This window comes from Micropterus salmoides, unplaced genomic scaffold (assembly GCF_014851395.1).
Source record: "Micropterus salmoides isolate LMB-PRFRI ecotype aquatic unplaced genomic scaffold, ASM1485139v1 Ms_hic_scaffold_15, whole genome shotgun sequence".
NCBI lineage: Eukaryota > Metazoa > Chordata > Actinopteri > Centrarchiformes > Centrarchidae > Micropterus > Micropterus salmoides.
The window spans coordinates 18,943,772-18,969,960 of NW_024040596.1; the positions used below are offsets into that span (position 1 = coordinate 18,943,772).

The following is a 26,189-nucleotide window of genomic DNA, read 5'->3' on the forward strand; positions in this document are numbered from 1 at the left end:
GTGCTTTGTTCTGTATTTTTGAGAATCAATTAACTATGGGAGAGAAATATCACATGTTAGACCATTAAGACAGGGAGATTTGTATGAGATAGAAGGAAACCCTCCTGCTCTGTTATCCCTCAGCTTGTCTGTCATGTTATGTTCCCCTACTCAAACAGAGGATGAGCTTCTGATTGGTCATGATTGGCAGTGTCAGAACGAAGGGACTGAAGTGAGTGGGCTGCGAAAAACTGTGAGGAGACAATTGTTTTCATAAAATAAAACTGATTTAACCATGCAATAGTCTCAGAAAGGCTAAATAAAAACAACATAAGGCTACTGTTTAAAAATCAGAGAACACATTTATTAAATCAGAGCACTTGCATAAGAACACAGCTCTAGCAGAGCACAAAATCATTTTTGAATTTATGAAAATTTCTGTCACAATCAGCGGGAGGTGCATAGAAACAGCTGTTTGCAGCTTGCAACTCTGTCTCATCAGTTAAGCCTTCAGATAAACTAATGCTAATGGTATAAATCAATACTCTATCTTTCACTGCAAGACATAAAAAGAGATCTTCATTACTGCTCGCACCCTTTTATCGCCAGAACATTAACATTTAACACATTTTGTAGTCCAAAGTGAAGTGAACCTTGGATTAAACAAACAGGATTGCTGTCAATGTTGCTCAATGCACTGCAACTTAAGAACACAGGTGCGAAATAGATAAAAACACAAAAAGAGAAGAAAACATATTTGACAACACGTAGGCAGCACATACGAAAGAAGTGCTGCGAATAAACCAAGCACAGTCAAATTAAGAAGCACATTCTCCAATTTGTCAACACCAACTAAAATAAAACTCACACTACTATAAAAATGACAAATATGTAGTACAGATAAAAAAGTTTTGTTTGTTTCCAACTTGTAGAAAACTTCTAGTCAATGGTATCAATTATGTGAAATTCAACACAAGGGTCTGCTTTCAATATCCTCTGTTTTGGCTACAGACCTACCAGTTTGTATCAACAGGTGTGGCAGACAGAAAAGAAGTCAACACCACTTGACCTTTGGTAATCATACATGCACTTTCATCAAGCCACGGACCTGTGTTGGAACGCTCTAGTAGTGGCACTCATTGGACTCTACTGAAAGGAAAACACTTCATCAAGCTGATAAGCTCCACAGTAATCACCAACATGAACCCTTGGCTTGGAATCTTTCTAAAAGCTGTAATTATTTACACTCTGCTGATAATAAGCCAGTAAGGCCCACAACCCTCCCCCGCATAGATTGGTTTAACCCCGTTAAGCCTGCCCTTGCATACGACTGAAACACGGACACACTTGTGCCTGATGCCAAACGTTTGAGAGGACATTTAAATTTATATATGTATTTGTAAATATATGTTTCAGATGTTCATATGAAAGACCTCAATGTTTCTGCAGGAAAGTGAAAAGGCAATGAATAGCGTGATTATGAGTGCTGCAGACTGGCTGGCGCTTTAAACTGACGGGGTCATACTGAATTATCCCTAACTGTTGGATGGAAACAGTGTCGAGATGAGCAATGAACTGTGAGGTGAGATCAGGGCTGACTGCAGATCTGCCATGCTGTCAAACTGTGAAAACGCATACATCAATGGAACAGCAACACTTCAAAACAACACAAAGGAGTTTAGAAGGGACTAATGATTACAATAAGGTATCCCTTGTTTAAAACACGCTGCCTGTTAATATCAATCTACAAGATAGAAACAGAATGGGGTCCGAAGTGAACTGCAACACCTGCTGTCCTACGCCAGGGTGCTGGCTGGACCCACGTCAGCTTGATGCCTCCTGGGTTGTTGTTAGTTGTTTTTTTTAACCAGGCCTTTCAACTGTCGCTTCTTCTAAAGGCCAATCACACCTTATATTTGTGTGGCAGCCGTGGTGAGAGAGGTGTCCAACCTACCTTTGCCATTCTGCCACGCTGTGTACCAGGACAGGCTGAGGAAAGACGTGAAGAAAATAATCGCAGTGGCCACAGTTCCATTTCTGAGCCTCATCTCATTTCAGCGATGCCTCCCCTCGGCTGAGTGTCGGGGACCCCGGAGCTGCCGTTGCCTCCCTCCCTCCTCTCTCTCTCTCAGCCTTCAGGGTGTTGAGACGGGTGAAGGCGCAGGCTTTTGGGGGAGTCAAACGGTTAAAAACGCTCTCGCCGAAAGGACTGTGAACACGGGCTTCTGCGCTGAGAGTGCTCGATCGCACAGTCTCGGTGGGTCTTTCCTTGTCGTTGTTTTGATGTAACTAGGTCCTCCTGTACCGTCTTACTGCGATCAGTCACGAGTCAAATGCCGTCCGTCACAACACCGCTTACATAGTGGGTTAAGATGAAAGAAGCTAGCTGCCGATACAATCCATTGAATTTGTTACAGCCAGACGTTAGCTACAAGTTACAAGTGGAAGGCATTTCGAGTGTGTGACGGTTGGTCCTCTGAGATTGGCTGGTCGGTCTCTGACGGTGGCCGAAAGGCAACGCCTCAAATGTCGTTGATTCCCCTTCAGCTGGCAACAGATACATTTTTTTTTAAAAAGCACCTTGTTGCTTACTAACCTCCAACCTCCCGTTATCGTTTCAACGTAGCCACTAAAGCCGCTTTCAGATATGGAACACGTAACGTTGCTGGCTTCTTCTATCTGTTAAAGTGATGGGATTTTGACAGTCATTTACTGGTAACTTTAATGTTCCTTACCGCTTCATTCAGACTTAACCGCACACTATTACGGAATGAGCTGTGAAATCGCGCGATATTTGGCACCAGGTGCACGAGAGGGAGCGAGACGTAGAGGAAGAGAGCGGTGACTTTAAAAAGTAGTTCTAGTGAAGAAGTGTTTTCTGTACTGACATGCTTTAAAACAATGGATTAGTGGATAGATTATGGATTTTATTGAGTCTTCAAGACATTGAATTTATAACTTCATTAGTACACTTCATCATGCAAAGCCCAAAACGCTTAATGAAACATTATCTGAATACCAGTAACAATAGGTAATACCCTATGGTAATACCTTAATATCAATCAATAATAAAGTGTTTTGTTTTTAATCCCATACTATAAAGTATTTATATATCTATTGTGTTTTGTTTTTAATGCCATATGTTAAATGTATCTATTGTTATTAGTAGTATTTTCTTTGATAATCGATTTATTATTTTTGTAGATTTATTATTTTGTAGTTGTATTATTGTTAAATATGGCTTTTAGGGTATAAAGGGGTAGGAGTAAATAGGGGTGTACCTTAGAGAATAAAGATATCAATCAATCAATCAATCATTTTGTTTTTAATGCCATCCAGTTGGGTATATTTTATATAATGGCATACTGTAAAGTTTTTTTTATGTAGGACTATTTTGTTTTGTTTTAATGCAATACTGTAAAGCACTTTGAGTTGCATGTCATATATGAAAGGTGCTACACATATAAAAGGTATACCGGTAGTTATTATTATTATTAAGGACCATCGTGAGCGCTAATGACCATTTTTCACACCAGCTTAACCATTCAATGTTATCAGAAAGCAAATTCTATTGCCTGTCTTACAATATCCGACAGTGTACAAGTATTGAGTGACAGGTTGTTAAATTGGGACTCTTGTGTAATTCCTATTAGCTCACATGCTGTATGCAGTGGTGGAATATAACTAAGAACATTTACTTAAGAAAAGTACTTAAGTACCCATAGTGGGTTTAAATCAAGGGCAGTTAAATGTAAATGTAAATGCTCCGTACTTGTATAGCGCCTTTCTAGTCTTTTCGACCACTCAAAGCGCTTTTACACTACATCTGCATTCACCAGTCATACACATTCATACACTGAGCCTAAGTGCTCAAACGGAAACTAGCATTCACACTCATTCATACGCTGGCGGAACAGCCGCCAGGAGCAAATCGGGGTTCAGTATCTTGCCCAAGGACACTTCGACACGCAACCAGGGGGAGCCAGGGATTGAACTGCCGACCTTCCGATTAACGGCCAACCCGCTCTACCTCCTGAGCCACAGCCGCCCCAGTTGGACTTGGCTGAAGTTACTCAAAGATATTTTACCTCTCATCCAACAGGCTTCTTCAGTTCTGACTGACTGGCGGGGAATCCCAGCAAGGTGATGGATATCACTTCGTTCGTTGTTATGGTTGTTGGAGTCACCTGAGGCCAAGTCTGATCTGAGGTCAAATGTGAGTGTTTGTTCAGTCTCCTGGGAAGGGATGAAAGGACAGCATTATAGGTGAGGATAAGTGGTGTGGCAGACCTCATCCCCTGTTGAGAGATGGATTCTCTACTCTGGTGTAAATTGTACTTAAGTATAATATTAGCCTAGAGTACTTTACTTGAGTTGCCGTGTAAACTAAAGATCAGTCTCTGTCTAGGTTGGATGATATTAAGCCAACACAATATCCTTTGGTCTTATGAACCTTTTATTGCAATACCAAAAGTTACATACATACAGATCTCAGCGTGATGTATACTGAGACTCCAAGCAGAACATTACACAATAATTCATACTTAGAACCACACTTGTGACAGCTATGCTTCTCAGTTCTGTTTGTACTGATAAACATCTCTTTGTCTAGACATGGTGTCACTTCACCTACACTGAAATGTATCCTGGACACTTATAAAATATATATATATAAAAGAGAGGAAACACATATCAAATGCAGATACCTCCATGCACCAGAACTCACTGAATAGTTTGGTGAGTATGAAATGATGGTACAGCCTTTACAGTCATGGAAGATTTTGGACCAACGTGCAAGACAATGCTCTTCACAGCCATCTTCACAAGACCAAATTATATAGAACTTTCTTCTTCAAATCCATTTAGTAATGTCTGATACTATGTCCTTTTGTTTTTTGTCTGGCTATGGTATTTTTTCTCTGCTGTACTCAGTTCTCTCTTGCAAAAGAGATCTTGATCTCAATCACATTACCCGATTAAGTAAATTTTGTATATATGTAAATGAGGGAATATCTTGTGGAGGAATGGGGTTCATCCCTCCAATTATAGAGTTCCACAGACTTGGCATTACAACCTTGGTGATGTTAACATTAATGCATCCATAGTTATCATCCAATGATATAATATATATTATTCTGAAATATGCCATTCTGCATGATGAGTACTTTTACTTTTGTTACTTTAAGCACATTTTGATAACACTAAATATGTACCTTTATTTAAGTAAGATTTTGAATGCAGGACTTTAACTTGTAACACAGTATTTGTGAACTGTGGTATTGCTACTTTCACTTAAGTGAAAGATCTGAGTACTTCTTCCACCACCGCCTGTAGATGTTTAACTCCATTCGCTCATATTTTTTATATAGGCTACTGATGTCTTTACATTGTCAATTATCTTACCTATTAAGCTGACGCTGTGCATAAGAGACACTGAATGAGATAGTAAAGTTGTTACAGTGAACTTCGAAGGTGGTATGCCTACAAGATGTGCATTATCTATCTCTGTATGTTGAACAGAGATAGATGTTAACATGTTTAACATGTTTAAATTAGAGACATTGTTCATAAACTTTAAACCTTTTTATAAACTGCGGGAGTTTTCCTTGTTTGTTCTGGTCGCCGTTTACATTACACCTCAGGCCTGTGTTAGTGAGGCGTTACTACACCTGGCCGACCAGATAATTAATGTGGAGAAAAAACATCCAGACTTCCTGCTTATTGTTCTTGGAGACTTCAACAGAGCAATCAACTCAGCCTTGAACTTCCAAAGTACAGACCAGTACACTTACGCACTGGACCACTGCTACACAACATTAAGGGACGTCTATCACTCTGTTCCCCGTGCAGCCCTGGGACTCTGATCCCTGTCGGGTTCATCTTATCCCGACATACAGGCACAAATTGAAATCTGCTAAACCTGTTGTGAACCTGTGTGAGTGTGAAAAGATGGACCAACTAGTCAATGCTGGATTTACAGGTCTGCTTTGACTGCACTGACTGGAGTGTTTTTGAGGCAGTAGCCACTGACCTGGACAACCCAAAACTGACACTATGACATCTTACATCAGTTTTTATGAGGACATGCATGTTCCGACTAAAACCTCCCGCACATACAACAACCAAAAACCCTGGTTCACAGCGAAAATCAGGCAGCTTCGTCAGACCAAAGAGGAGGCCTTCAGAAGTGGTAACAGAGTCCTGTACAACCAGGCCAGGAACACTCTGACTAAAGAGATCAAAGCAGCAAAGAGGAGCTATGCTGAAAAGCTAGGAAACAGCTTCACAGCCAGCGACCCTGCATCAGTGTGGAAAGGCCTGCGCACACTCACAAACTACAGGAGACCATCCCCCAACACTGCCGGTACTCAACGACTGGCAGACAAGCTGAATGGTTTCTACTGCAGGTTTGAGAACCCCACAGTCACACCTCTCCCCCACTCCAGCTCCAACTTCAATCACCTTCCCCCACTGCATTGCTGACATCCCCCCTCTACGACCCCTCACCTACACTCATGATCTGTGAAGAGGACGTGAGCCAGCTCTTCCAAAGGCAGAAGATCAGGAAGGCTCCTGGCCCAGATGGTGTCACCATCCTCCCTCACCCATCTCACTATGCCAGCCTCCACCTGTCAGTGGATCACAGACTTCCTGACTGACAGGAGTCAGCAGGTGAGGCTGGGAAACATCACATCCAGCACCTGGACTATTAGCACTGGCGCCCCCCAGGGGTGTGTGCCCTCCCCACTGCTCTTCTCCCTCTACACCAATGACTGCACCTCAGGAGATCCATCTGTCAAACTCTTTAAGTTCGCTGACGACACAACGGTCATCGGCCTCATCCGGGACGGTGATGAGTCGGCCTACAGATGGGAGGTTGATCAGCTGGCTCTCTGGTGTGGTCAGAACAACCTGGAGCTTAACACGCTCAAAACTGTGGAGATGTGTAGATCGTGGACTTCAGGAGGTGCCCCCCCACTCTGCCCCCTATCACCATACTCAACAGCCCTGTGTCTGCCGTGGAATCCTTCAGGTTTCAGGGATCCACTATATCCCAGGACCTAAAGTGGGAGTCCAACACTGACATCATCATCAAGAAGGCCCAGCAGAAGATGTACTTCCTGCTCTAGCTCAGGAAGCTCAACCTGCCTGAGGAGCTGCTGATCCACTTCTACACAGCCATCATCCAGTCTGTCCTCTGCTCATCATCACTGTCTGGTTTAGATCTGCCACCAAAAAGGACAGGAACAGACTACAATGGACAATCAGGACTGCAGAAAAGATCATCTGTGCCAAACTGCCTTCCAATCAGGATTATTATACATTTCCAGAGTCAGGAAATGGACAAGAAACATCATTGCAGATCCATTTCACCCCAGACTCAACCTGTTCCAGCTTCTCCCCTCTGGTTGGCACTACAAAGCACTGTACGCCAAAACCAACAGAATCAGGAACAGTTTCTTCTCACAAGCCATTACTCTGATGAACAGCTGACTTGTGACTCACGGTGTCAGGAACAATTCCTGTGCAATAACCCAGTCACTCTGTCTCTAATCAGCCACCTGTTTACTGACTACCACCTATTATTTATTTATCATTCTCTCATTTTCTATTTCAGTGCTGTTCATACTGTTCATATTGTATATACTGTATACCAAATCCACCTACCTCAAGAACATAACACCTGCACATAATGCTTATTTATTCAAGCATCTTTTGCACTATGCTCCATCGCACTGTGTACATGTATACATGTATGCATGTATGTGTATGTGCACCTGTATAGCTCATCCACCTCAGACATGTACATAATAATAATGATAATTATGGTATTAATAATTTACTCCTGCATCCTTTGCACTTTACTCATTGCACTATTGTCTCAATCTGTCTATATTTTTTTGGTTTAGTGTGTATATATGTCTTCTCTATAGTGTAGTCAGTGTCTGGTTTTATTATTGTATTATTGTATAAGTAAGCACATCGTGAGCAATGTACAATCCTGAGTCAAATTCCTTGTATGTGCCGCACACCCGTACTGATGTAGTGGCATCCTGCCCCGCAGGCAGCTTGCTAGAAGACATTGCTCATCTTTTCTGACTGGAAATCTTCTGCTCTTTAGACAGCTCAGTGCTGAAGAAAAATGGGAGCCGATGGCCAGGTCTCACCGATGGAAATATACAAGGTGCGGACGTAAGGAGAGGACCACACTGTGGGTCAAGTCAAGTCAAGTCAAGTTTATTTATAAACCACATTTAAAAACAACCAGTTGACCAAAATGTTGGGCAAGTTATACAGTAGAAGACATAAAAATTAAAACCAGATAAATTAAAACAGGCCAAACAATTAATGACATACAGCAATAAGACAGTTAACAAAATAGATAAATAAAAACACAAGCGCAGGTGCCTCTAAACAGACTCAAACGCCAAATATAAAAATGTGTTTTAAGTCCATGGTGGGGGATGATCTAATAATCAGATTATTCCATTGGGATGGGCCAAGAGGGATTGGTTTCTGAAATAGTTCTGAAATATAAGATGGAGCCAGTCCATGTAATGCCTTAAAAACAATTAACAGCACCTCTCTATATTTGACTGGTAACCAGTGAAGAGCAGCCAATATTGGGGAAATATGGTCCCTCTTCCTTGTACCAGTTAACAATCTAGCAGCTGCATTTTGAACAAGCTGCAAGCGTGATAAAGATGAGTGACAGATGCCAGAGTACAAGGAATTGCAGTAATCAATTCGAGAGGACAGTTTCTAGGTCCTTTACAGAGAGAATGGATTTAAGTTTTGCTATGGTCCTTAAATGAAAAAAGCTACCTTTAACAACAGTTTATATGTTTGTCGAATTTTAATGCTGAATCAAAGATAACCCCTAAATTCCTAGCCAAGGGTTGTACATTAATGGACATTAATGATAATTCCTCAACTGAGTTAGGGGAACCAAATAATATTACTTCTGTCTTTTTCTGTCATTGTCATTTAGTTGGAGAAAGTTTATTGCCATCCAACACTTAATATAATTTAGACAGTTGTAAATGGACTGTAAGGACTTTGAATCTGTGTATCATCAGCATAGCAGTGGTATAATATATTATGTTTACAGAGAATGGAGCCCAAGGGGAGCATATAAAAAGCAAATAAGACTGGCCCCAGGATTGAACCTTGAGCTACTCCACATTTAATTGTTGCTGAAGAAGAGGAAATGTTACCAATGTTAACAGAAAAGGTTCTATCATTCAAGGAAGAGTGAAACCACTGTAGCGCAACACCCTGGATACCAACCCCTTGCTGGAGGTGATCCAGGAGGATGTCATGATCAACGGTGTCAGAAGTCGTGCTGAGGTCAAGCAAGAGTAAAATAGCACAATTTCCAGTATCACCAAACAGCAACAAATCGTACCTTAAGCAGTGCCGTTTCTGTGTTGTTATGTATAGTGAAACCTGACTGAAAGTTATCCAGCACATTGTTTTCAGCTAAAAACGAGGAGAGTCGAGAAAGAATGACCTTCTCCAATATCTTAGACATAAAAGATTATTTAGAAATGGGCCTAAAATTATTAAGATTCAGGATTGATGTTGAGGAAAAGTGTGTTTTTTGCAATAACAAAACTGGAAGCATTTGTCATTCATTTTGTGTTTGTGTCGGGCATTTCTTTAAGAACATGACTTTAGATAATTAAGAAAAAGAAACATTATTTTATGAAAAGATTTATATTCATTGTAAAGAAAAGCCTATATATTTAAACCTCTTTATATTAGCCTATATGAAAAATATTACATTCACAAATACAACATTTCAATAGCCTATAAATCATACATTATATTGAAGAATTAAATAGTCCAGAGAATTTAACAGTTAAAATGTATAAAGACTTAAACTAACTATTTTTCTTTAATGTCTTTGTTGCTTGTTACGTGATCCCCCTGTGTATCCCGTTGTGTCATGTATTATTCTGTTGTTTACTGTAGGCTATTTTGTTTCGGCTGCAGATTTTGATGACTACGATTCAATAAAATAACAGTTGTATTGTCTATTAGACAAGATAATTTTTTTAAATTAAACACAATGTTGTTTAGGCTACCTGTGAATGGTGATATGAAATGATAGTATGGTGTTTCGGAATTTTAAAAGCCCACATGTTAACTGGCGAAGTCACACGGAACACAAATTGAAAGAAAGGTCCCCCATCGTGCAGCAATGGGTGTTACACATCTTCAACAAGCCGCCATCGGGCTCACTCGACATTGGAGGGTTTAACAACCACTACCACTCCTTCATTGGTTTCGGATGGCACTCAGTGTGGCGGACACTCCGCATGAACGTGCAAACGGAGCGGAAGTAGGTTGTGAGAGGGAGTAGCAAGCAGTTTCGGAAAGGCCACCTGTGTGTACAAGTAGGCGTTCCAGTAACAACTTTAAAAACAAAGCAACATGGCTGTCATGGAGTCGAGAAGTAGCTACATTGAGCAACATGGAAAGGTAGTATATTAACAACAATAGGAACTGCATTAGATCAATTTAAATCAATGCCAGCGCCACGTCTAGTGCCTGAGTCGACATTCAAATAGCTTAAAAACAACTGGAGGTGAATTTTTCCCGGTCTATAATAAATCTATAATTTGGCCGTTACTATCGTTTGAAATACATAAAAAGAGCTGAACTGAAAATTTTGTTAAGTGTCGAGGTGGTAGAGAGTACCACGAACTTATTAGAAGCTTCTGACCAACACCTGATTTTATATACAGCCTATGGTTTTCCATCAAGCTGCAACTACTGTTTATTCTACAAATATAATGTGCGCCATCTAGTGGTTGGGGCCTCGTCATCATGACTGTAGATGTTATTGGCATACACGTGTTAATATGGAAGAACACGGCCCTAACATCTGACATGCCTTAAAACACCAAGAAACATTTGAAGCCTCAAGTTTAGACAACAAATGTGGAGAGATCAAAACACCAATTACTAAACATTCTTATTGTACTACTCCCTTTTTGTCACCAATGGTCCTTTTGTATTAAGAGTCTGGCTTGTACTATGCATGCATGCAGAACTACACTGCAATACGTTTTCAAGTTTTGAGTCATACACTATAGACAATGATGCTTCATTTGAGCAGGATGTACACACTGGATAAGCGTTCACTGTTGACCTTGGAAAGCATACAGTCTAGCTAATTATAACTTATGTCAAGTCATAGTCGCCCCAGTTATTTTGAATTCCAGGTACTTGATATTTAAAAACAACCACACTTAATTAGGGCTCCAATGCTTCATTGACACTTTTGTCACATTTGAGTAGCCACAGCTCATAAGTGTTGCCATTACAAGTGAAGGTTTAAATGCTAACTGAACACAACAAAGTATTAATTATGTGTGCAGACATTCATTTATTTTTGCAGCACACACATTTTAATGCAAACCCATAAAATAGAAATCAAAACTTATAAAGAATATATTAATTGACATAGAATTTTCTATGCCAGCTGTGATGACTGTGACCATTACATTTAACTAGCTTATTGACTTTAAATACATTCCCACACCAAACATTGAAACTGAATTTTTGTGACAAAGTGAAGTTGAAGGGCAAAAGATGAAAAGAAATTACCTTCACAAATTACAACAGCAAATAGCAGTATCTGAAAACCATTTTGATAATTTTCTTTGCACATTGCTGTTTTGGAAATTCTTGCCCCTTCTTAGAGTGATATCAGTGGCGTAGACAGCTGAACTGATCTGTGTAGGCGGACATGATGCAGAGGGAGGGACATTCTCAGAAAGGTGTAGCTTTAAAGTAGTCCTCCAGTGGAATGAGTGATATCCCTCCGATCCAGTCCTGCAGCCAGACCTGGATCAACTCCAGCTTCATGAAGAACCACTTGTGTCCCACTGGCCACTTTGCCATCACAGGATGTCTACAAAAACAAAAGCAACACATAAAGAAACATGTCATATACTGTTTTCCCTCATATCCTTCATTAGCTGAGTTACCTTGAAAACATGGCCTCCTTTGCAAATGCAAGCTCCTCTGGGGCCACCTCCACCATCTTGCCTGTTAATGTGAGTCGAGCACATCTTGGATCCTCTGGATCATACACCATTTGCCTTGACACACAGAAGATCATGTTACTATTGTAACACACACAGACAGACACAATAGGGGTTCTAGCGTTTCTGAGCCTCTCGGTAATTTCCAGTCATTTAATTCAATCAAAGTTGGATTACCAACAGCTGGCAACTGCCCCAGGGCCCAAAAAGCTCCAGGGTTACTGTGTTGGTGAAAATAAGCATCACGAAAGTACACCATCAACTGACATAAAGTCCTTGCTTTACTATTTTATCATAAAACCCAGGCTGTTTTCAGGTGGTTCATTTAAAGGCCTTCATTATTTCAGTTTTGTGCTTTGTTGCATATTCCTAAAACATTTTACCACACAGCAAACCTTGGAGCCAGAAAGTATTCCAGCAGAGAAAAACTGTACATGTGATTTGTAAAGAGTTCAGGGTAGTGCACTGAAAGTTGGGGCCTACCTGCAGAATTCTCCCTCAGCCTCTGAGAATGTGAGAGAGGCATAGGGGTTACTTTTCAGGTCTGATAATGTATTGTCCATCAGAGTCACATAAAAATAGATGACTCCCGTGCTGTTGTCCAGCGGTCCATCACTGACTGAGAAGATGTTCCCAAAGGGGAGACCTTTGATCTGTGCAAAAAAGTTGGATATTACCAAAGACATCTTGTTACAGAGAAAATTATTTGATGACATTGTAGTTTTTTTTTTCCGGATGTAAAAGCAAACAGGGATATTTGTTTGCAAACTCTTTCAAACTGCAAGACTGGTAAAGCAAATCTAATTCACAACAGTTAAATAAATAAAGACAAATATAAAATACTGATTTAAAGATATTGGTTGGTAGTTGTAGCTACCACGTCGGTGATATCCTAAATTTTGGTGAATTGACATGATTAACACATGAGTCTTTTATGCTGCATCCACTATTTTATTTAAACTCAGAGCATGTAAAGTGGCAGCAAAATTACTGAATAAATAAAAGGGCTGTGTATTTCCCACCAGAATTTTAGCTGACAGTGTGGAGAAGGCTTTGAAACAGCATTCAAACCTAATCTAGCAAATTAAACATTATAACCAAAGAGTACAATATACAAAATCCCTTTGTCAACTTTATCATTCTCACGCAATAATCCCAGTAATGCACAATTCTAACTAAATCAGCCACATAACTGAAAACATCTGTGTGCAAGACTTTAAATCTCTGACAGTGGTGGAAGATGTACTCAGATTTTTTACTTAAGTGAAAGTAGCAATACTGCAGTGTAGAACTACTATAGTATTGTTGCAGCTACAAAAGGTGGAGGTAATTTTAACAAATTATTGACTGAGACCTTATTGCACACACATTCATAATTCATTTGTTAGTTACATTTTGCAATACTAATCTGAATCTGCAAGGTAACTAGTAATTACAGCTGCATTTCAAGTCTACTTTGGAAAACAAATTAACACGTTATTTAGAATAAAATGGAAATAGGCTACCCACATAATAATGCATAATATTTTATAAGCTGATCATATGATCTATATGTAAAATAAAAGCAATTTAAGCTAAATGTAGTAGAGTAAAAAGTACAAAATTTCTCTCTAAAATGTAGTGCAGTATAAATATAAAGTTGCATGCATTACCTCAAAACTGCACTTTGAGTGTACTACTTGCTTTCCACTACTGGACCTCAGTATTTTAATGCCCTTTCTACAGCCCTGGCTCTACAGAATCAGAATCAGAAGGAGCTTTATTGCCAAGTAGTGTTTTACACATACAAGGAATTTGCTTTGGTGTTAAGGTGCTACACGCAGACAGACATACAGATGACAGAAATGTGAGAGGACCTCAGCAGTATATCATATACTACTGAGGTCCTCTCAGTGTCAGTTTTGTTCATTATGAGAAGAGTTTCTTGCTGCTTGGCTTGTCTTTTTTTAAATACTTAAACGCACAGACTGTTCACATAGTAATTAGGTTGTTCCAGTCCACAGACATGAGGATGACCACTCCTGTGGGTGTGTTACCTTGTCTTGAGTCGAAATAGTGGCCAGATGTCCCCAGTCACTGTAATGAGCTATGTATCTGGCAGTCCTCGCGGTCTCCTGGTGCGGTGGAGGACCGCTGCTGCTCATCTTCTCCAGCCGATATGAAAACAGGCGAGAGGAAAGCTGCGCCACACTGTCGCTCTCTGGCTTGCCTAGCTCTCCGGGGCTCTCCATGCTGTCTCCGAGGACGTTGGAGGACGGGTAAGCCTGCTTCCACAGCCCCGCATTGTCCACAAGCAACGCCGGGGCGACCTCCGAGGACAGGTCCGCTTCCTCCACCACATCGTTGGAGGAGACGACCCAGGACACCGAACTCCTCAAAGTGTAGCTTCGACACAGACACAGGACACTGGCGAGCACTGCCAGGGGAAAGTAACGGGCCCTCATATCATTGAGCTGGGAGAATGGCCGTCCACATCCACTCTCTTGTTTACAACCTCACGTGTGTGCTTTCGTAACACGAGGAGATTTTGCAAGGGAGCGCAGGCGTACAGCGACCTCTACTGACAAATACATGTTTTAATCAATCTCGTTTTTCAGAGTAATAGAAAAAATATGGGGCTAGAACAGTGACATAAAATTTCGCCATCGAAGATAAAAAATTTGGCATTGAAAACAAATCCAGAATTGAAAAAGGAAATTGAAATATCTGAATTGGAAAAAATTGTATTGGCACTGAAACAAGTGTAACAAAGTTTCACTGAAAATTACGAAAGCCCTAAGCGGCCATCGATTCATATCTTTATCCAATCCAATCCATTTTATTTATATAACACATTTAAAAAACAAAGGTTTACAAAGTGCTGAACAAGAAATAAAACATAAAAACTCATATGAAACAACAAGACTACACAGCTCTCATGCTGGGTTAAAAGCCAGGGAATACAAGTGGGTTTTAAGACGGGATTTAAAACATTCGAGGGTCAAGGCCAATTTGACCTGTGGAGGTAGATCATTCCACAGTTTTGGGGCTTGCTGCCGAAAAAGCACGGTCGCCCCTGGTTTTTAACCTGGTTTTTGGAGCGACGAGCCTCGAAGTTGGTCAGTAGACCTAAGTGACCGTGGGGGGGGGTGTAGACTTGTAAGAGGTCTGAGATGTAGTGAGGTGCCAACCCGTTCAGTGACTTAAAAACAAACAATAATATCTTAAAATGTATTCTAAAATGGACCGGGAGCCAGTGAAGCAAGGCCAGCACTGGTGTAATGTGTTCATGCTTGCGAGTTCCAGTTAAAAGACGATCAGCCGAGTTTTGTACTAACTGTAAGCGTGAGAGAGTGGTTTGGTTAACTCCAATGTAAAGTGCATTACAGTAGTCCAGATGAGTTGCGATAAAAGCATGAATCACATGTTCAAAGTGCTTACGAGATAAAACACTCCCGTGATAACGGGATAATTATCTTATGTTCTCGAGATAACGACTGTGGTTTTCTCGTGATCTCGAGATAACTAAACAGTAGTTTACACTGTTAACACATGGGTTGGCAAGAACGTTTGTTAATGGTAATTTCACAGACCTTCCAGTGTCACTGATTAGCTCAGTTTGTAAGGCACAGGACTCACAGTCACTCAAGATTGTGACTTTGATCCTCATAGGAGACTCATTTAAAAAAAATTCTTTTTCATATTTATCTCCAACAAAGTTGTTATGAAGATGATTCACATACTCACAATTAAGCACGTGCTGGAGTGTGCGCCTCCCAGCGATTGGTCCACATTCATCAACCTATGGACTTTTCATTTCCCCATCATTCCCAGGCAGAGGAAATTCATCCACTTCTCATTCAGCGGAATCCATTTAACTACACATTTGCTGACGGCTATCAAAACCTTTGAAATAGCCGTCAGGAAATCTGGATTCTTCATAACAACTTTGTTGAAGAAAATGATTAAAAACACAAAGAAAAATAAAAGAGCTTGCTGAAAGTGGAATTTGAACCTGCAATTCTTAGGATACAAGTCCTGGGATCTACCGACTGAACTAACTACTGTTTCTGCAAATTATCATAAAGAAAGGCACCAGCCGACCCCTGTATTCAGCTATGGCTTGTTAATTTCTTGTGATCTTTATCCCGTTATCATGGGAAAACGGAATAAAAAAGTATTTAAATCGATGGCGGTTTAGGGCTTCTTTAGAAAATAAAACAGATGCATCAAAAATTATTTATCCAAGGTTAAAATGAAGGGCAACTGGACTGTGTTTTTGGTTGCTGTTTCGTCCCTTATCCAAAGGACTTCTTCAGTTCAGAACTGCCCCTTTACACGGCCCCAGTTACTTTGGACTCCCTTGTTACTTTCAGTAACAGTTACACCTCGTTGTCGCAAAATAATCTCTGGTGTGGTTCTTCTTTCGCTAAATCTTCTGCAACTGAGTTGACAATCTGCTTCCTGTGCGCTCGCATGAATGGCCACTTCAGGTGCATTTTCAGTCATTTTAATATAGACAACAACAACCGACTACCTGCTCTTGATGCACACTTTCCACATAAGGTCTTGATGAAATGCTACAATAATATTTAGGTCTTGTTCTACATTCACTCTTTATTGTCTCATCAAAACTATAGTTAAACAGTTGTTTTAGTAAAACATTTTATATTTTGACAGATCAGGTCTGATATTGTTGAAGGAATATTAATTCATTCACTGTATATTTTAATTTAGTCATTTAATATCTTCTCCTTAGCCATCTTACATTAAGGCACAAATGACACAAAAACTCAACATTAGAAAGTGTATTATTTAGCAAACTATTAACAGCAGTGACACGGTGAATCAAATAAAACATTATTCAGAAATAACACTTATCTTGAAGTGCTTGTAGTGCAGAGGGATTACAATTAATTTGGGCCTTTTAGATATATATACTCTCTCTCTTTCTTTCTGTCTATTGTATGTTCATATTGTTGTGTCAACACTGTCTGTCTGTCTGTTTTCCCTCTCAGTCCATGGACTTATCACTCCAGGCCATTGATTTTCTTTTTGCTAGTTCCATCCAGGACGGCTGGCTGCTGTCAGACATGGACTGCAACGGTGATGGCATTGTAGGTGACGATGAGGGCGATGAAGATGATGTCACATTTTTCCGCAGCCATTTGTCCTCACGAGGCCTGTCTGGCACTTTGTAGGGACTTGACTCTGAAAAAAAAACTGTGTCATGTTGCTGCACATGGATTTACTGATTACCAATTTAGTATTTCTACAGTTATATAGTAATTATAATGAATGTGTCTCAACACACCTGCAGGTTTTACTCCTTGTCTTCCCTCTGGTTTTGTGTCTTTGCTTAGAGGTGTGGTTTTGGCTGAGGCAGGCGATTCACCGGATGTATGCGCTTCTGTTTGAGCTTTCTTCAATTCCACCTGTGAAAAACTGTGAGTTAGATCATCTGCTTAGCATAAGTTGTCAGTCTAAAAATAGTAGCTGTAGAATAAAGAACAAGGAATGTTTCCTACTAACAAGAATTTTCTGTGTTGCCAAAGTCTGATATAATTTGTTTAAACCAGCTGTGAGCTACAGCATTGCACTGGCTGGCATGTTCCTTCACTGAGATGAACATGGGCACTGTAGTTTATTAACTCCACACACAACATCCTGCTATTGTAAATATCCACTCGCACAAGTGTGCACACCAAATGCACTATTTACTTCTGTTTGAACAAACCATAGTGTTGCCCACCATTTCTTTGGAAATTACGGAGCCTTTTTACACAATAATATCGTGACCAGATTTTAAGATATATGTCCTCAAAAGTAGCAAACTGAGTGCCTTACACAGGGTATGGAAGTCATAAAGTATTGAGAGATTTACAGTCAAACGTGGTATGAAAGACAAAGAAGTACCACAAACCCCCTTGGTTCCAGGTGGAGCGGTCCACTCCGCCCGTTTCTCCAAAAAAGCTGCCTTCTCGCTTATTGACCCGGCCCAGACTGCCCGTCTTCCAGACAGTGATGCACCCTCTTTTTCCTGCATGATGGCCTCTCTTTCCCCTCTTCCCAAGGCAGAAACTGGAGGAGGAGCTGTGGCTGATGAGGGGCTAGAAACGGAAGTTGTGGATTTGAGCTGGTTGGTGGGGTGAAGACCTCGATTGCTCCAGGGGGGCTGCTGCTGGCCCGAGGAAAGGTAAGACTGTGCAAGAGACTGTGTGACACTCCCTTGTGCAAACTGAGATGAAATCTCTGTTTGTGGATACGAGTGCATGGGCGACTGGATTGTCCGTGCATTGGTCTGTACAGACGTAGACTGAGCTGTATTTGGGATTGACTGGGGTTCATTGCTTTCTTTTGATGTTTGTGCTTCTCTAGAGGTGTTAGACTGAACAGGAGATGCCATTGACATCTTCTGTTGCACCCCCATTAGTGATGGTTTGAAAGTCTGTGCTTGACTTCTACTTGGCACTGTTTCGGCTTTGGCTGCATCAGTTGATGGTTGATTTGCAGCCTCTAGTGGTGTTGCACTTTGCTGTACTTTTACAGTCTGCGTCTGTGTTTGTTCCCCAGTAGTTGCATCTGTTTGATTTGTTGTCTGTGCTTGTGGTCGAGCCGCTGTCTGCCCGCCTGTAAAATCTCTGGGAAATCTACTAGTAAAAAGCTGTTGGAGGCTTCTGGTCTTTTCCATTGCCAAGCTCATCCAGGACACCTCAGATGACGACGTTTGGGGGTCAGACTTGGGCTCCTGAGGTGCAGCGAGGGAAGTTTCAACCTCTTTGGGTTTTGAGGAGTTTGTTTGGACTTCTGTTGGCATGATGTGGGGATCACCAGTAGATGGCGGATTATTCTTAACTGGAAGGGAGAGGCCACATGGGGTTGGATCTGAGAAGTGACACAGTTCAGTTAGACACACTTGGCAGCACTGTTAAAGTTAGCCTGAGTGGTATTTTAAAGTACAAAGGTCCCCTGTGATCAGTGAAAATCTTATCACTCTAGAGTGATCATTTACTATGTGAAAGCTACAGCGTGTATCTGTGAAATGTTTAACCCAGTAAGGAACCGGAAAAAAGATAGTCGCACAGTATGGAGAGAAAAAAAGAGGAACCTGAGATTAAACATCTTCTGCATGGTGAAATTAAGAAGATTTTTCAGAGACTCACCAGTCAGTTGGACGTCTGCAGATGTTGACGGTGTACACGAGATGTTTGACAGTATTTTAGACATGTAGCTGGCATTATCACTTATTTCCTGTCTTTTTTGTTTGTCACTTGGCCCCTCACACACTGGTGGCTTTGAGTTATGGTTAGAAGAGGCATCAGACCGAAATCTCACCGACTGAGATGTGGAGCGCAGTTTAATACCAAACGCTGTCTTTGATTCTTCTCCCTCCTCGGCCTCCTGTGCTTCCATTGCCTCCTCCACCACCTCCTGTCTGCTCTCGACCTCCTCCCCCTCTAAAGTGTCTGCGGTTATATTTTTAGATGGTGCGACTGCCTCCACCTTTTTGAGGCTGTCCCTCCTGTCCCATGGAAGAACTGGGCTTTTGTTCAGAGCTCCCTCTTGTCTAAGTCTTCCCACAGCAAAGGTGCCCCCTCTAGGCTGTAAGTCTCTAAGTTCTTCCTTTCCCCTCATGTTTGAAAGGGGTTTCTCCTCTGTTCTGTGCCTGGCTTCAGTATGTTCCAGGACTCCCACAAAACTGCCTGATCGGGGTCTTTCTCCTTCTCGGCTTTTAGCAGTGGTGATGGAGAAATGGAAGGATCCAGATCCTGGGGCGGCTCTCTTTATTCCTCTTATGTTTTCAGTCTCACTTTGAACCTGCTGGTGAACAGAGGGAGACCTGAACGCCACCACTGAGCCAAAGGCACTGGAGAGCTGGTTGGAGGAGACTTCCGTCATTCCAGCCTTGTTTAGAGTATTTCTCTTGTCATGGGACATCACTTGTATCTCAAAATCCCCTTCTCTTTTGTCTTTCAGTTCTGACGGTGTAAAGGATGAGCGTGGCCGTTCACTGGACATTACATCTGCTGGTCTGTGAGGCTTAACTCTAAGTACCTGGGAGGTTACAGAGGGTACTCTCCCAGGAAGAGCTTGGTCCTGTTGGGAAAATGTTAGGCTGGATGATTTGGATGTTGCTTCTTGTGTGATTGTTGCCACATCTGGGGATTTTGAAGGAAGAAGCTGAGATGGAATAGGAATGATGACGCCTCCTTGTTCTGTTTCTAGTGTCACTTCCACTTGTGTACTAAGCCATTGCTCTTCCTCTCTCACAGACTCAGGGTTGTTGACGTTGTTTAGGGTGTGTAAGTGAGACCTAGAGTCATTCTGTTAAAAAAAAAAAAAAAATAGATAAAAAGAACATAAGGGAAGTGCATGACATGTGTTGTGTGTGCTTGTCTTCACAAACAATATAAAAAGTGAAAAAATAAGCATGTTCACTCACTGCAGCAGGTTTCTTCTTGGTGCTGGCCCTCTGGTTTCTGGGCTTGATGGACATCCGGTGGCGTGCAGCAGAGGTATCCAGGGGGTTGAATTGAGCCGGAGAACTGAAGTCCAGCGGGGGCTCGACAACAGAAGTATTGGAGGGGACAGAAAGAGGCAAAGGGAGTGATGAAGTCAGGGGCACAGATTTGGTAAGTGTAGGTTTGGGGATTGGTGAGAGTGGACGAGAGGGTGGCTGAAATGTGGTCTGAAAAAAAAGAACAATCATATTGTAACATGGCATGGCATATGGCTATATTCTACATTTATCTTATATTATCTATCTATTTTATAGTATATTTATCTGTCTGAAAATACATATTGGTGACCCATTTAAGATTCATGCCGAGGTCGGTTGGGGCTGAGTGCAGCAGACAGGTTAGAGAAGTAGGAAAATATTGATAAATGGACTAACATGTAGCCTTATGCTTTAACCGTTACCTTAAACTAAGTCAAATCCCTATTTATGTGTTAGGTTCACATACCTACACCCAAAGAAGAACAGAAATGCACACAAAAGAACACAAATGAACACATTCACACACATATTGCACTTAATACACTGCCAGGCAGGCACAGGGAAAATGTGTGGCTCGATGCTGCTACACACTGAGAGGATGCTACCTGTTCTTTCTCTGCACTTCCTGCCCTGCTTAACTTAAGGGGCTATGGCTCCTGGTGACAGTGTGGCATTTTGGATGGACTTGAGGCAGTATGGTTGATTAAAAAGTCAAGCTAATTCATTCAGGCAATGCATCTAGAGAGAGTCTTGATTAATGCACTCAAGAAGAACTCTCAAAATCATTAAAACTTTATCTTCAAGTATTCATAATAAAATGAACTTGAACTGCAGAAAGACACAGTTAACTGACCATGTATTACTTAAACTGGATAATAAATCACCTTGCTGAGGGCTCCCTGGGTTGTGACATCACCTCCTAAGATCTCAAGGGGGCTGTGGGGAAAACCTTCATCCTCGTAGCGGCTTCTCAAATCCTCTGGTCGTCTGATTGGAAGAACCAGAGGTGGTGGTCCCAAATGCATCTTCTGCTGCTGAAGCTTCATCTATGACACCAGAGCACATGTGAATTTTTAAAAGAACAACATATATACGTTAATGACCTAGTTCCCAACAACATGCCAAGAATACAAGGCTATACCTGCAGAAATTTGACCTTGCTATGAACATTTTCCTGAGATAAGACCCTGACTGGTTCAGCTTCTGTCAGGATCTCATCAGCCAGAAAGATGCTGTCATGGGACAATGCCCGTGATCCCATCATCCCCTCAGAGCATCTGTGGTAGCAGGAAAGGAAAAACACAAGAGGGGTGAAGACATAGACTAGAAATCAGAACCGAAATAGAGCTGTAAACCAAAAATCTACAGTATTTACTATCAGGTAAACACTCACGCCAAATCTTCCTCTGATCCGAGTCCCTTTCCTGCCGTAATGTCACTTTCAGACTGGCTGAGTTTGGCACTTCTCTCTACGCCTGCTCTCTTACTCCTCCCGAAGAGACGAGTTTTCAGAGACTTGAGCTTGGACTTTTTACGTCCTAACAGAGATTGAGATGGATCCAGGTCACTGCAGCTCACACACACACACACACGCGCAGAACTCACATAGTTACCACTCTACACCCTATATATTCTCTGATGATTTTTCTAATTGTTGCATCAAACGCGTGGCAACTCCTGTTATAGATTATGATCTGTCATTGACAATAAATTGTCCATGGTGTGTGCTGGTCACATGTTTCAATGTTACGCTGACATACATCCTTTATTTTGATAACTTATTTTTGTCAATGACTTGCTTTCACATCACCATAACGCTCTTGTGTAAAACTACATGACAGATAACCTCACCTGGAATGTCCTCAGTGCTTTCTCCTGTATCTCCAGAGAAAGACTCCATTGGTCCAATCCCTGAAAGAAGTGAGAACAGACAACAGCAAAGTGTGTAAGAAGCAACTGTGACAGATAAGAGAAACCTCAGGCATACAGCTGCTGTCACATGCCAGAGGTCTTTTAACGTGGTGCAAATACTCCAGTGGTATGCTCTCAGTTCTCCTGAAGATGTGACACTGGAATTGAGGTTCAAAGGTTCATTTGTGTTATCTGGAACGGTACAAACATTTACTGTAGCTAGGTGGGGCACAAAATCTGAAGCTTTTACAAGAGGACTGTGTACAGAAGACAACACATTATATGCAGTGTCATGAAGAAAAAACACATCATGTAGGTTACAGAGGAGGGAGTAGGGTTTATGATATGACATTGCACTAGTGGGAGAATATCACGCCATCACAAAGCAGTGCAGCTTGGATATCATATTTTGTGAACAAAGAAAAAGCTAAAATCTTGCTCTCAGGCAGCTTTACTTATGCAACACTTGACTGAAAAGCATGCGGATTGGGTTGACGTGTTACTGGATGCAAGATTCAGAGCAGAGTGCTTGTTTCCTTTGTTTCACAGACTGTATTTTGTACCCTGCCCTGGAGCAGTTCTTCTGTTTGAGATATGCATACACCATTTTGTGGGAGTCAGACAGTTCTCCCTGTGTAGCCTAGGAACTGATGATACTGTGCACTATGGGTGCCTGATAAGACAAGATGTGTCAGGTTCTGGATAAACATGCAAAGTCCACACTGCACCTCTCATATCGCTCAGCCTGCTCTCAGAAAACAAGCACAGCCTATTGAAATTATATACGAGTATGAATATGACACTCAAGAAAAAGTTGGATGTTATGTCATATTTGACTGAAACATTCGAACATCTTGCCCTACACATAAATTTCAACTTGTTGATATATCACCGCAGCCCTGAATGAAACTAAAGTGCTCATGAATCAGGCCGTATACCTCAGAGTTTTGTCATCCAGTGAGCCAAGCTATAGCCCCAACAGAAACAGGATAATCCTGTGGATTATTGACATTGCAGAGAGATCCATGTAACATTTCATAGCACCATAATCCACAACAACATCTTAATCACAAACTTCCCATGCCACGTTCTGCAGCACAAAATTCACCTGATATTCACAGGGAAAGTACTCAAACACACACACCTTCACCCGCCGGTAAGTGCAAAAATGAGTGAACTCACCCAACGTCTAATAGCAGCACTTCTGCTTCTCTTCCGCCTCTTTGTCCTCCTCTCCCCTCCAAATGGTCTTGTCTCAGCTGTGTCACTGTCCCAATGTTTAAACCTCAGGCTTTCGTCGTCCACATCTGCAGATGGAGGGAGATTCAGGGAGAGAGGGAAGGGGGCGAGGCAAGTGGAAGGAGAGAGAAAAACAGGCTGGGAGAAGGAGAGAGAGAAGGACACTCCATGACAGGGTAAGCAAATTCACAAAGAGAAACGAGGACAGAAGAGAATGAGAAAGAGAGAGAGTGGGAGAGAGAGAGGTATACTCTATTACATTAGTGGCACACTGTGGCCCTCTGCGCTAAGCTTCTTATGAAACGCTAACCTGATTTTAGGCCCAGAAATGAGAGTAGAGGGAAAAAATAAAGCTCCAGTTGGAAAGAGGACAGGCATACAGGAATTACGGCTCATAGAACTGTTTACTCATTAAACCGGGTTGCTTACCCCCCGGACGATCACATAGGGGAGGCTGTGTGTGTGTGTGTCTGTCTGTTTCTTGTATTTATATCCCAGTGGGGACTGTAAACTAACTGCACACTAACTAACTGATAGGGATTGTGAGGACAAAAATTGCGGTCCCCAAGTAGAGACTGCTTTTTGATTGTAGGACTAGGGTTCAGGTTACAGTTGTGTTAGGGTTAGTCATGTAGTGACATGTTGGTAAGATTAGGAGCAGGTGCTAGGGAATGCATTATGTAAATGAGATGTCCCCACTGGGGTTTAGGAAAAAACATTTGTGTGTGTGTGAATCTATGTCTTAGAAAGTAAACAAAAAAATAAAATAAAATTACCAATCATGAATTAGCCATTTCCCAGCCCTACTGAAATCCAGAGTTCACATCCAAATGTACAGGACATTGGAGCTAAAATACTATTTTATAGCATTCTACAGTAATCATTTATAAATACATTCATTTATATTTGCATGTACACACATCACTAGTCAAATACTTTAGCATGCACAAAATGGGCACATGATTGTTCATTTTCATCAAATACCCTCCCAGTAGGGCGTCCTTTTGGCTTAATGGTTGACGTGTTTACCATATAACTGCAACGTCCCTGGTTTGATTCCAGCTAACAATCCTCTATATCTCCACAAATGGCCTAAGAAAACCACAAAATAATCTTAAACTCTTTCAGTAACACTGGTAAAAGAGACAAAGATATTTCCCACACACATGTTAGGATAGTATTCACAGATGGGAGCACTATCTAGGCCACTGTGCTACAATCAACGAGAGGGAGGGCAGAAGGAAGTGGGAAGCAAACGTTTGCGTGTTTGGGTGTGTGGCTGAACAGCTCCTCTGATGAGGCTCCTCATCACACAAATCCTTATCTCTTCCACCAGAATATAAACCCAGCCGGTGACATCTGGATTACATGCAACCAACCACATGCCGCATGTTAATAGACATAGAGTCTGTGACATAAGAGTCTGGGATGTGGTTTTATTTAAGTTCCCCAATCATGGATTCATTGTCTGTTATCTGCACATAAGAATTACAGCTGGTTGTTGTCCTATATAAAAACTGTTTGTATGTATTGAAATGTACTGCATGGTTACAGCACTCACTGCTTCTTGTGCTGCAGCCTTTGTCCTCTCTGCTCATTAGAAAACAAAGGTACGGACGTTTGCTACAGATACGGTCATCTCTGGTTCATGTGGTTCCCTGATGGATTATAAATTCTTCCTCTCAGAGCCCAGATGAGGACTGTGCATATCGAGATTAAGGCCGATAGATAATCCGATCACGGCACTGTTTGAGCTCATGCAGGTTACCATTCATTTAAACAAACAGTTTCCCATGAAAATTTAACAAGGGAGATATTATTCCCATGATTGTTTTTTTTTTAATAGGGAAAATAATTTGTTATTCAATCATCATTCCAGCACATTTGACATATTGACCAATATATTAACAAGTGACATACACCAGATCGCTGCTACCACAGGCTGACTTTTGTCATACAGTCAAATATAAAGTTTTGGGTTCACATAACATTACACATATTATATTGTAGATATAATCATTTAGATTTCAGTGTTTACCATTGACAGGAATCAATTTATGTTATTTGTAAATATAAACTACACCTTTCAAACTGCTAGATTGCCAATTTTGTAACCCTTAACAGTGTGCCTAGAGCCAGCAGCAACAGAGACTAATCTGTGCGAAGGAGAGAAAAAACATCTTTTTATATTAGGCCTACCTGATAAAGCTGCTGCTGCATAAATGTTTTGTGGAGTTGGCGTAAAAATCAGACTGTGAACATTTCAAGCTGATATTCAAATCTGCAAACTGCATGGAATAAACTAAAAGATAAAGTTCATTTTTGACCTTGGAAATTAGTGAAGCTTATAAAACCAACATTGACGAGAAGTCCAATAGGGCTCAGAATAGTGTGAACATCCTCTGTTCCATGAGCCAACTCGATCTGCAGATGAAGACCATATGATGTGATCAAAAGCTCGGCGAGTGAATGGGATTAGAGTTGAGCTTGTCTTGAAATATATGTGGTATACTATGGATAGT

At 41.3% G+C, this 26,189-nt stretch overlaps 3 protein-coding genes across 6 annotated transcripts in view; all 3 read right to left on the reverse strand.

Moving 5' to 3' along the window:
* Positions 1-2,674, reverse strand: part of mgat4a (alpha-1,3-mannosyl-glycoprotein 4-beta-N-acetylglucosaminyltransferase A) — a 33,133-nt gene extending 30,459 nt beyond the window's left edge. Inside the window, exon 1 of the mRNA XM_038720841.1 lies at positions 1,934-2,674. Coding sequence (XP_038576769.1) covers positions 1,934-2,027 — 94 coding nt within the window. The 5' untranslated portion in view covers positions 2,028-2,674. The remainder of the gene's footprint in view (positions 1-1,933) is intronic.
* An 8,683-nt stretch (positions 2,675-11,357) lies between these two features.
* Positions 11,358-14,541, reverse strand: creg2 (cellular repressor of E1A-stimulated genes 2). The gene is made up of 4 exons (XM_038720846.1): positions 14,075-14,541; positions 12,522-12,691; positions 11,982-12,095; positions 11,358-11,905 (listed from the first exon to the last, which is right to left on the reverse strand). The coding sequence occupies exons 1-4, from the start codon at positions 14,480-14,482 to the stop codon at positions 11,764-11,766; spliced, it is 834 nt and encodes a 277-aa protein (XP_038576774.1). The 5' UTR covers positions 14,483-14,541; the 3' UTR covers positions 11,358-11,763.
* Positions 14,542-16,511: 1,970 nt separating this feature from the next.
* cracdla (cracd like a) lies at positions 16,512-24,051 on the reverse strand. Of its 4 annotated transcripts, XM_038720848.1 has the most exons (11): positions 23,978-24,034; positions 23,611-23,805; positions 22,369-22,428; positions 21,911-22,055; positions 21,659-21,794; positions 21,402-21,563; positions 20,461-20,706; positions 19,181-20,342; positions 17,941-18,902; positions 17,332-17,452; positions 16,512-17,228 (listed from the first exon to the last, which is right to left on the reverse strand). In XM_038720848.1, exons 3-11 carry the CDS (start codon positions 22,415-22,417, stop codon positions 17,032-17,034), a joined length of 3,180 nt encoding a protein of 1,059 aa, XP_038576776.1. In that variant the 5' UTR covers positions 22,418-22,428; positions 23,611-23,805; positions 23,978-24,034; the 3' UTR covers positions 16,512-17,031. The 4 variants fall into 4 exon arrangements, 3 of the variants coding, with proteins under 3 accessions (XP_038576776.1, XP_038576775.1, XP_038576777.1); XM_038720847.1 differs by having other exon boundaries at positions 23,611-24,051; XM_038720849.1 differs by having other exon boundaries at positions 21,911-22,084; positions 23,611-24,051.
* Positions 24,052-26,189: the final 2,138 nt, after the last annotated feature.